The 13046-nt window shown below is 32.0% G+C and overlaps 1 protein-coding gene across 1 annotated transcript; it reads right to left on the bottom strand.

Annotated features, from left to right (window-relative positions):
- Positions 1-1542: 1542 nt before the first annotated feature.
- LOC140753143 (uncharacterized) lies at positions 1543-12883 on the bottom strand. The gene is made up of 9 exons (XM_073087560.1): positions 12719-12883; positions 11346-11588; positions 10106-10432; positions 9364-9506; positions 8724-8883; positions 5789-6091; positions 5261-5511; positions 2865-3080; positions 1543-2356 (listed from the first exon to the last, which is right to left on the bottom strand). Exons 2-9 carry the CDS (start codon positions 11582-11584, stop codon positions 2163-2165), a joined length of 1833 nt encoding a protein of 610 aa, XP_072943661.1. The 5' UTR covers positions 11585-11588; positions 12719-12883; the 3' UTR covers positions 1543-2162.
- Between the last annotated feature and the right edge of the window lie 163 nt (positions 12884-13046).

Here is a 13046-nt window from a genome sequence, read left to right as displayed (position 1 = left end):
TAATCTGTATTTAATTATCTGTTTACGTATTTAAAAAAGCTTATTTAAGACATCGAAAAAAAGATTATATACATTTTATTAAGTATCAAGCAGGTGTAATGATTTAATAATAATAATATATGTATGAATATCATCATAGCACTGCCATATCACGCCAATTCGAAGGCTGACGGTTAGCGGTAGGTACCTTAGGTAAAAGTTGGTGTTGGTATAAGTTTAGTTAGTATTTAAATAGTCAGGGGTAGGGTAGCCAATGTAGATTACATTTATAATTTTACCTTTTTTAAAAACGTATAAAATAGAAATCTGGTGCAATTTTTTTTCTGGTGTTACATCAGTCAAATAGATCTAATGTATAGCAACGAATATTTGGTTTTATTATGATGCGTTTTGCTAGTTGAACTAATCGGCGTACATAAATTAAATATAATTTATTAAAAGTAAAGCAATTGTTATATTACGAACGTGAAGAACTTCTTTTAATAATTATATACGAATTTGGTCCAAAATACGCAATAAAGGCAAATAAATATAGTCATTTTGAAGTCATTTATATTTTTAACAAATGTGGACCACCAATCGTAACAATACACACATTGCGAAGCTTTAGAATACGATTTAAAATATATAATTTGATCGTATATTGTACCAAAAATGAGCATTTTATTTAATGAAACCCTTTTAAATTGTAATAATTTAATGAATAACTTTATTTGTGAGTGAAATAAATTATTTTTAATTTACAATTTGTTATCTCGTGGGTAAAGTACAACAGGGCATATACCTATTGTGTATTGCGTAACTAAATGTTAGCATTATTTTTTATTTATTACCCAATTATCATCCAAAAATTATCGCCCAAATATTTTTATTTGTTATAAACGTTTTATCATTTTATATTATGTGAACATATTGTACTTAATGTTAAAAAAACAACTATTATTTTAAATTAATATATTTTTATTTGGGTTAAGATAATTGTAATTTATTTAAAAATATTTCTGTGTTAGGATGAAGCAGCGCTTTTAGAAACATTTTAGATGCATCACAGATAAATGCATAATTTAATTTATTATTATTTTAAGGCAGGATTGACTGTTTGTTAAGGTGAGATAGTAATAGGATACATCCGAGTTATTTCAATTGTTATTTAACAACATAAATAATTATAATTGTTTACAACGAACAAGTAGACATTATGATTTGTTGCATTATTATATTTTGAAAAAAAAAAAAGAATTATAAAACTTATTAATGTTCTTACAAAAAAAAATGTTGCTAAATAACAATAGAAATTAGATAAGCTGTACACATTCGTTTTAAAATGAAATAAAAATAAAGCATTTTTAAAATAAATTGTTGTTTTATTTTCATTGCATCAATAATTATAGTTACATAATTTTTTTCACTTAAAATATTAGATAATGAAAGGAATACCATCGTATCACAAATATAATACTACATATCGTAGTATAACCGTATTTAAAAATAATATAACAACAATCTTATATATATATATATATATATATATATATATATATATATATATATATTTCTTATATATGTTCGTGTGTATGTCACTGAACTACTCCTAAACGACTGATCTGATTTTGATGAAATTTGTTGTGTGTGCTAAAGAGGACTTGAGAATGTTTTAGATTCACAATTTAGTCCGTGGGAAAAGGTTTTTTTAATTAATTTTTAATTCGTAAGTAGTTATAGAATCGGAAACTATGCATTTGATCAAGTGATGATCTTTAGCAAAATTGTTGTTCAAGAGCCCACGAGGGTTTGGGAGTTGGTAAGACCAATTTTCGACAGATGGCACTACTGTCATTCCAATGCAGATAGAAATTTTCCGTTTTATGTATATCATATTATTTCTTTAAAATGCGGGCGAAGCCGCGGGCACCACTGGTATATATATATTTAAATGCTCAATTTATAGACATACAGATCGTCATACTTATTTTGAAGTTAGAAAGCTCAACTCTGGAATAGACCACAGAGTAAGAAGACTTTGTATTACTGTTTATTACATAATATATACTCTTATATTATACTCTTAATTATTTATATTGCCATAACATTCGACATTACATGGCTTTGGAAGACATTTAAAGCTTACAACTCATTTTTATTGAGCTAATAAATTATTACTGTCAGCTCCTTACATACTCTTCGAGTATTTTCAGCTGATCCCAGCATACCAGCAAGAGTACTGTATGAGGTCCTAATCTGAGGTAATTGGCTCCCACTCCTTTATAGAAGGCCCTTGCACCTTCCGACCTTAGCATTTTGATGAAACAGTCCACCATGCCAGAGTACAGCTTGCCACGGTTTTGTGAGTCCACAGCTGGAAAAAGGTTTAGATAAGTTAGAAGTTAAATAAGAAGTTATTGAAACGCAATATTTTTTACGGTTTACGTGTCGTGCCGTTTTCGTTATTATTTGAATAATTGGTTCTCTGGCATATTTTGCCTAGAAAAGAAAAATGAACTAGACGCAGGATAGATAGATTAATCTACCACTAGTACTTGTCAACTAGTTTCTCCCCGCCACCACAGTTCCGCCGTGACCACGATCCATGCAACTGTCGTGAGTACCCGTTACGTTAATTTTAGCTTAAAATCATGTATTTTTGCCTGTCTGGTTGGTCCTGTACGTTTTAATCCCTTTTGTAACGCCATATAATTCCGATTATAAGTTATTAATTTTGAAGGACAAAATGTATGCCGCAGATTGTCCCTTCCCCTGCACGAATTGCAGAATAAGCTTTACGTAGAGCTCATCTAGTATTGTTCATATTTGGTTGCAATAATTTAATAAAATATCAACACACTGTTAGTTTGGTCCCCACTTACGTTGATTCGACAGTCGTGTGGCGATAACATCGAAAGGATTGAGGCAGAGGGTCATGACCAGCCCGCCCAGGTTGGCGCCCATGAAGGACAGCAGCAGAGGCGAGCGACACACGTCGTGGTCACGCAGCCACTCCTTGGCGTACGCGAAACTCACCATCTGCGAGCTGCTGCCCACAGACCCTCGAGGGATTTGGGGACCCACGCCACGGAACAGACCTAGAGTACAGCAGGAAGTTAGTGTCTGAATTTTATTTAAAAGAAAGACTTAAAAAGTATTCTTAATAATGCTGGAGAACTTATTGAAGGAATAGCAAAGACTAGCGATGTATCGACAAACTTTTAACGACAACAATTGGGTACTTGACAGTTATAACAATAAAATATGAAATATGTTGGATATGATAGCTTATAAGTAAACATAAATTATGCAGTATTTCGTTTATTTTTTAATACGTTCTAAGTATTTTAATTTTTAAAAATAAATTTTCGATTTTTTATCTGTGGATTTTAAATCCCAAAACGGCGACAGTGCTGCCTCAAATGTCATGTGACGTCACTGCATCGAAACCAAACAAGACAAATAATAATTAAATCATTTGCTGTTAGAGTTGGTTGAATTTATGTTGTGAACCGAAATGAAGCCATACTATATAAAAGCTGATAGCGTGAACCTGCTTAAAGAAGATCCATATATGCAGTGCAATAAATCAAAATGGATACAAAATCTTCCGTGAGATAACCTATGGAAATATCAAATAAACAACGTAAGTAAAACATTCTTTATATTTACATTTAATCATATCGGACAATTAAAACATTTTTTAACTGACTTCAGACAGAAGAAAGGTTGTCTTCAAGTGATTATTAAGATTTTTTTAAATATACTTATATTCTTATGTGAACTGTTTTAAGGTTATTAATTGGTTATATTTATATTTACAGATCTTCCCGACAATCGTATAGTGACGACGTTATAGAGTATGTGCAGTTTAAGAGGAAGGCAAGTTTGTGTTTCATGAAAAGTAAAAGTTGTCCTGAACACAAGGTACATCAATGAAAATGAAAATGTGATGACTGTCCTGCCTAGAAGAAGTGAGGAGCCAAAAGTTTCGAAAGTGGGCACCAGTCTGAAATACATAAAGTAAAGTACACGGGAAATAGTACTTCTTTACTTGCGTAACCTACCCAACAAGATGAAGGAAGAAAAGTGACCATACAGTTCCTATTATTGCATTGCAATCTAATTCTGAAAATGACAGTGATAAAAATATATATCCATTTGTTACGGAAAATAATTTTAGTAATGAAGAAAAGCAGACACGCAAGCAGCACAAAAATTTAGCTTAGGTGATCTGTAATAATTATTGTAACTGTAACATATGATAAATATATACAAAAGTTCTACTGTGTGTACTCACTAATAGAACCATATAAACCAAATAAACAAAGAAATCGGTTAATAAAATACTAATATTAGCAAATCATGTATTTTTAATTATACAGTCCTGTAACTTAATCAGTGCACATGCACCATCAATAATAACAGTCATGAAATATTTTAATTGTGTCCTATTAATTACAGAATGGACCCTTAAAATAGAATTCTCATAGACGTCTTATAATTCTATTCTTATCATAGACATCTATATAATATATTAAATATATGAATACTTCCACTTGCTGTTTTGTTTTGATTACGTCGCGTTCCAATGATTTGGAATTGACGAATCACTCGAGAGTTACTAAATTTATTCCTTTTTTTCAATAATACTTCTCTTACATAGATAGTATAAAATGTATTTGCTTGCAAACAGAGGATTTAAACATATAAGAATCTGCAAGTTCTTTAACGTTTATGAGATTTGGGTTTAGGAACTTGTATAAGCAAATTTGTTAGGATATTTAGCGATCGTACTTGTACACATCGTCACTGCACACGTCTTATAACTTGTCATTTATTTAAATTTTAGTTATAATAGCTAAATAACTTTCAATTTTCTTCTAAGCGTTGTTTCATTGTTTGTTTACAGTGTAATGACGTTCCGCCACAAAATGACACTTGACCGCCTGATTTAACGCGACGTTCCGTTCACCGTAAAGAAAGTTCGATTTTTATTAATGAATAGCCCTTTTTTCGAAAAAGTGATCAATGAAAGGCATATATAATACGTATACTAATTCATTAAAACACTTTCCCAAAAAGTGTCAAGTAGCCAATTCGTGACCGACAATTGATAAGCCTAGAGGCTGTACAATTCTAAATAGTAGGTGCTGAATAGTATAACCGGTATTAATTTACAGACGCAGTCAAAAGAAGGAACAATTGAATTTACTTCAGAGTTCAGAATAAAGAGAACAAGCTGCCAAAGATGATCGATAAAGTGCATTCAGCCTACCTTTAACTCCTTCTTTGCGGTAGATATCACCCAGAGCGGCGAAGGTCCCGCTGTGTTTATGCTGGTGTCCGACCGCTATCGCCTGGGCCGCTTGCGCCTGGAGCCTGGTCTTCACCAGGAAGAAGGGCGTGCCGGCGATGGAGCCAAGCGCCCCACCCAGCCCCGCCGCTGCGGCGCCGCAGACAACTGACGTGTGTCCATCGGGATTGGTGATGTAGCCGCGGCGTTCAGCGATACGGTATACTCCTAACCTGTAATTTCGATCATACATCAATTTCATTCAATTCAATCAATCATATTGGTTCCATTTGTTGTATTTCTTTTACTGTGGTTTAAGTAGGCTTTTCTGAATGTGGGTAGACCTGTACGTAGAATGAGGCATAAGCTTGCAGCGTATGTCAGTTTTTCTATGGTCATAAAGGCTTGCACGTTTTTTCTTTAACATCCCAATTACATGTAGTAAGTTTTAATAAACCTAATCATAAGACTCAATGTTTCAAGTATAAATTGTATTTGTTTAACACTTACCTAAAAGTGTTTAAACAGAACTGAAACCCGACCATCGCGGGTAGTCCACTCTGCAAGGCGACCAGCCCCTCAGTCCTCGCGATGACGTATAGCCCGTGCGGGACATTTTTGTAATGTACAGCATGCTTGCCCTTAGCAGCCAGCTCGCCTTGTAGTTGGAGACGTGTTTTGACCACCTCTATGGGGTTTGTGAAGAGCGTGGCAAACATCGCCGAAACTCCCCCCATCGCCATGTCTGTGACGTCACGGACGACGCCATCTTGGTGAGCGGCCATCTTTGTCGGCGCCGACAGAGCATCAGCTCTGCGAATGAATTAAATAATTTATATATAAAGTTTAAATTGAAACTTTTAAATAAATATTGTATGGAAATACATGCACTGTTCTTTATATGATTTAGTGAAAGTTGTACAGGTAACTTTATTATTGAAGTATTAATTAAATTAAATTTTATTTTAAAATATGTTTTATATAATTTAATAGTCTATTCAGTAGAGCACAAGAATTCGCAAGTTTTTACAAAGTGGAACAATATAAATAACGTAAATAGTTCATCTATTATTACTACATATCATAAATTCATGAGTTTTGTTGTTGAATAAATAAAAGACATTTCTTTCAATTTCAATTTATTAAAATTCACATTACGTCAACAATAACAAATAATTTAAAACAAATAACAAAAATATTTGTACTATATATTCATAGTTATAATCTACGACTGTTAATGTTTAGCGAATAGAAGATTGCTTCCAAATTCTGAACAAATTTTCAACATTTCATTCAGAATCATTTTCATTAAAAAGTATATGACCCATATTTTTCCCATATTATTCCAAATTCTACTTGATACCCACATAGAATTGGTTTATTTGAGGTGCGTTGGAGTATATCTAATACATCCCGAGGCATTATGGATCATATCAAGAATAGTTTGCTTTATATTCTTATTCTTTATATCTTTATATAGTTATTCAGGTAGCGCTTCGAAGGAAGCGGTCTACCACCCTTATAGATTGCATGATTTTATTAGTGAGTCTGGAGCATACTCCACCGCCGCTCCAATACTGATCGGTGGACTTTTTTATTACGTCTTAAATATTAACAAAGTATGCACATATTTTTTGGTTACAATATTGAGTTAAATCATAGTATCATATCACTTTCGATAGCGATTTATCTTTGGTAAATGCTTATGAAATATAGTCTTAAACATATACATGAAGTATACATAAGTATTTTTGGATAAAGTTGGTCATAATGGGGATAAAACGACGATATACACAATATGTAGAACTTATTTCGATATCGTAATCCAAAATGGCGGCGTTAGTATTCGTTTCTCGTTACACATTATAGAGAACGAGTAAGAGGTAAAAAAAATATCGCAATTTTGGATTACAACCTTCATTAAAACAAGTTATATGGATTTACCTTTACAAATATTACACATAGAGACAATACTGAACTTATACTGTTGGTCTTATGGTTATAAAATTATTAAATAAAATGGTACTTTACAGCTTAAAATATAGGATATTGGAAATAATACTGAATTATATATACATATCTATTATACATGGTGGTGGGTGGGATCAGGTACAAGAATTCATAATAAGGGTCGTCTCCATACGTATTTTAACATTACCTATATATTATGTGTAACAATACTTATAGAGTTTTAAATAAATGTATATAAACATATATAACAATAACAATATAAAAGTACATTTATTCGTCAAGTTTATTTTCGATGTTTTTAATTTTAGTTTAGCGAGATTCGATCAGATTCATTAAATGATAAATTAACAATTCGTTCTTAAAGTTGCAAATATTATTATTTATTGGACTTACAGCACCGGACTGTAATACATTATCTAATATAGACAGACAGATAGACAGGTTCACAAAATGTCGACTAATACTAATCAGGATTTTAGTCAACAGACATTAGTTTTACGAATAAATAAAATATATCATTTTTCAATGGTAAATAATAATTATAAGTGAATACATACAACATAAATATAACTCATACGATTAAAATATGTGAAATGTGACGTCATACTTGGTACTGAGTGTAAAAAAGTTATACATGTAAATATTTGTTATAATTTATTACTGACCTTTTTTCGTATATCCTCTGTCTTACATAACACGCAACTATAAAAATACGCTTATTATCATAATGATACCAAAGGTCGCAGAATTGACGATAAGTGTGTTCGATGAACAAACATACAAATATTTGAAGTTATAAATTTTATCTAAGGCCAATTTCACAGCAATATCTAGCACACACACAACAATAATTTTAAAGCAATAAATATGACCTATTAAGGAACTCATCTCTTATTTTTAGAAAGCTAAAATAAAGCTATTTTAGATCGTTTGATTCTACAGAATACGGCATAGGAAGCAGGCAGACTAAAGCATCATTACCGATGGGTATTTGAAACTGTATGAATTGTGGCAACACATTTGAAATAGTTTTGTATTTTTTTTCAAAATGGAAAATATTTCATTGAATAAAATAATAAATTGTTATATTTTTGTTCTATGGGATGGAAGCTTGGATGGAACACTGGTAAATACAATTAGGTCACCGGTCTAGCATCTTTGATTAAGTATTATATACTAAGATAACAAACTATTATATAAGGAACCGTTTTGTATGTAAACCGTATGTTGTAGAGAAAATAAATAAATAACAATTACCATTCTTACGTACTGTCTTATTTTACGAACTCGTTTCAAATATACTAAAAGACTTTTGATGCAATCTCATTGCGGTATTATATATATTCATGTACACAGCTTGGTGTACGATAAAAGTATTCTTTGAACTGTGAACGGTAAAAAAGAATTCCACCCTTTACTACCGTTATTTCAACTTTATGCTTTTAACTCGACGTTTTTCTGCAGATCTTTCAACATATCCCAGAAAACCAGGAGCAGTACAGTGTGGGGCGCTTGCCGTAAGTACGAAGGGCCCATGCCTTTGTAAAAGGCTAATAAACCTTCGGTTTTAGTGATCTTCTTCGCGCAGTCCACTATGCCGGAGTACAGCACGCCGTAACCATTCGCGTCTACCGCTGTAAAAATGTAAAAAAATATTTAAAATTAATTTTGTATATAAGTGCTCATAAATGTGTGTACATTTAAGTAAAATTATGGCCAAGCCTATTTCAAATATAAGCAAAATAGTAATGATCCCGTTTACAGTTTACTTTTAAGCGATTTTGAAGCCAAAATATATAAATATAGCAGATATCTCTCAGATCACAATTTAAAATTATTTTTTTAATGGAGTAATATGAACGATAAAACAAATCATTTACATTGTATGGATAATATTTTCTTTGCAATATTGATGTAATGATTAATATTTAAGTAATTCAAGAAACGTAAAGACTTTCCAACTTAGTCTTAGGGATATTCAACTTAGCCTCCAAGCATATCTGGGACCAACCCCAACTAGGACTTTTGTTTTATTTGGTGTTCATCACAGATATCCATGGACAGCAGTGGCCAAGTGTCATCAATTAATTAAAAAATAGAATTATTCATGTCACCTTGATTATATAGGCGTGTCATAATAACGTCCATGGGTGTTAGGGCGAAGGTTTTGACGATCGCGCCGATGTTGCTCGCTACGAACGCTGACAGGTACTTCGACTGCTGGAATAGATCGTTGTCGTCCATCCATTCTTTACATCTGGAATATAAAGACAAAAGTCAAAAATTAATTTGGGATACAACCCGCGTGGCACAGCGGTCAGTGTACCGGTTTAACACACAATGGGTTCTGGGTTCAATCCCCGGCCAGAAAGATATCTAAACGATGAGTTTAGATTTCTGTTTTCACGTGAAACTTTAATTAGCAAGGACACTTGTTAGACTAATACATAATGTATATTGATAAAGACCAAGTAGGTTTACTTACATAGTGATATGTAAACTTGAGTTTAATTGTAAGCCTGGCTATAAATTATAGGTTTAACTACTCTATCTTAAGTACAAATTAAATATGAATGCATACAATGAGTTATATAATTTTATCAAATAGGCGTATTTCACTTGGAAATATTGTAATAGGTATATTGTCTATAGCGGTATATAAATAAAGCGTATGTGTAAATAATTACATGCGTGTAAGGACTGCAGTGCCACTAACATTAAGTGGATAGTATTTTTGTTCATTTAAATAATACTAATACATTATTTATCAGCCCATCGCCCTTTGTAAGTCTGCAGCTTGACATGCCTTCCCGTTGAGAGAAGCATTGCTAGTCATAGATATTTTAAAATACTTACATAGCATAAGACGCGATTTGCGATGCCGAACCAATCGAGTTCCTAATCATCATTCCATGAGCACCTCTCCACAGGCCACTCAGCCCATTCTTCTTATAGATTTTCGAGATCGCAAACGTCATCCCACTATGAGCGTGTTGAGTTCCAACAGCTATCTGCCTCGAGGAGTACGACATCAGCTGTGTCTTCACCAACTGTAATGGACTCCCGAAGAATGCTCCAGCCATTCCCGAAATCGAACCAAAGAACAGGCTATTTATGAATTTAGTGTTATTTTTCTCATCTCGCAGTAATCCATAGTTGTCTGCTTGCTGGTATATTCCTAATCTGAAATAGGGGTCCAGTTGATTAATGGAGGGATATATTTTTAAGTAAAAACATATTTGTTGTAAAATTAAATTCATTAAATGTATAAACATCTTTATTCTGCTTCTGAATGAGTATGACTTGATTTGCTTCCTTGTAATACATAATTTATTATATTTCTTAATAGTTATCACTATTAGTTATAATGTGTTGTCCTAACACATAGCATTAATATATTCTTCCATGCTATTTGCAAACAAGCAAGGGAATGCAGTCAGGTTTACTATATTGAATACTCGGCGAATTAATCAAAAGAAAGCCATTAACATCATTGTCAATATAAAAACAAAATAACAGAAATAAAGTAAAAATTATAATCAACTTGTAGAAAATATTGGCAATGAACAAAAATCTCAAGAACTCAACCCACACTAAGAATAGCAATACTAGTTTATACCGGCATTACTTTATAATAATATGAGATTATATTTGGCACGGTTTGAGTTTAAACAGCATTAGCTAAGTTCCTATTAAATAGTAACAATGCTGTTTTAAATTTATCATTCGCTTAGCAAATGATCACTAAAAACTATCAAATATATTTGAATTTGGTGATTTATGTCCATTATTAATAATTAATCTATGCAATGTTTTGCCAACCAATGTCATTTTTCAATTTATGATTGGCAAAAATTAGATAAACTCATTATTAATGACAGGCATTCAATTTTTTGTCACAAAATCCGTGTAAATGGTTTGCAGCCCTATACCTAGCAATACTGGAATGGAAACAGTGTAACCAGTAGAATATATATTAATATAATTATTCAACACTAACTACCGAACTACAATCTACCAAAACATATAATATTCAGGGTTAAAAGCAGACTACCTTTAAGGTAAGGTAACGGTACAAAATATAATAAAAACCTACCTTACCCCGTTTACCACCAACTGGAACCACAATGCCGGCACCAGACCCTTCTGCAGCGCAGAGACTCCATCATGCTTCACTATAGTGAACATAGCATGGGGGATGTTCTTGTAATGCACCGCATGCTGCCCTCTCGCCCTGAGCTCCCCTTGCAACTGCATTCGGGTCTTCACAACATCGAAAGGGTTGCTGAAGAACCCAGCTCCCACACCCGCTAGGCCACCCACAAGGAAATCCATTGTGCTATGAAGTATATTTATGTTTTTGTATTTGTTTTATCCACTTTGATGCACACAAACACATTAGAATTTTAGAGTAACTTTTTGTACTTTATTTAGGTTCATATTGGTTATTTTGTTAGCTACATTCACTAATTTTAAATAATATTTAATTAATATATTATATTCTTCATATTCTTTTTTATCCAATATTTATTTTAGAATAATTTTAAAAGTAAAAATTATTCAAATATTTAATTATTAGGATTATATGTCAGTTATAACTGCTAATCAAATTATAAGTAACCCACAACAGACCGGCACAAAGCAATGTTTCTAGTACTAGTTTGTTTAGAGTACTCCATTCTCCTGTTAGCAATTTTTGATGACCACTTAATATTTCATTTCCTTGTTAGTTACTTCAACAATTATAATACAAATTCAGCTATGTTGTATGATTAAGTTGGTGTAATGTTATCTAGCAATACATGCTTGCTCTTCTATTTATTTCAACAATTTTATGGTGGTTTTTATTTTTGCTCACAATTTTGGTATGCAAAGTCATCATCGACATAATTTTCTAACTACACTAATGGAAAATTCGATAGGAATTGGTAAGTCATCATAATTGTAGAAATTTAATAACAAAATACTGAGACTAATTAGCCCATATGCAATTTATTTATATAAATTGTTAATAATTTATAAAAAAGATATGAAAAGATATTTCTTTTTCTTCTTAACTGATTGACATAATTTAATAAAGTTCATGCAGCGTCATGCTTATATTATTGTATGTGTCACTTAAAATTTATATTTCAAAAACATAAGCTATTTTCCCCAGTAAAAATAAAAAGACACTTACATCATCATTATTTATATAGAAGAAATTAAATTATAATCCTATTTTAAATATATAACTGCAATAATAACAATTGTTCGCACATTGCGTGAATATTTTACTAACCCTTTGAAAATTACACATGATCTTGAATCACTATCGGTAATGTCGTAATAGGCCTATATTTTGTATCACTTCACGATTATAAATAGTAGCACTACTTATGACGTTAATAAACACGGAACACAACAATGCTCAAATACGATATTTTTTGATAAACAAGTTGTTATCATGCGATGAATGTTATCGATTACCTGTATGTAGATTTCACACCTCAGGACAAGGTACGGCCTTCCAGATTTTAAGATATGTCGTCCGCATGGTGTGCCGCGTGCAACTCTTGTTATATATTAAAGAAAAAATATTTTAACTAGGTATTTGTTTCGTAACAATTTCCTATAAGTTTCGTCATGGAAAAGTCAAACTGACAATCATTTGACAAAATCAGCTGACTATAAATTGACATTTATTTGCGTTCGTAAACTCTGATTTCCAATCATCGAGCAAATAAGGAAATAAGTATTGTTTTTAAATTGGATGGATAATAAAATTGTTATACTACAGTAAAATAAAAATAAGTAA

The sequence above is a fragment of the Epargyreus clarus genome, unplaced genomic scaffold, assembly GCF_041222505.1.
Source record: "Epargyreus clarus isolate Ecla_fem2 unplaced genomic scaffold, WU_Ecla_fem_2.2 ptg000026l, whole genome shotgun sequence".
Lineage (NCBI taxonomy): Eukaryota > Metazoa > Arthropoda > Insecta > Lepidoptera > Hesperiidae > Epargyreus > Epargyreus clarus.
This window is presented reverse-complemented; position numbering and strand designations above follow the sequence as displayed.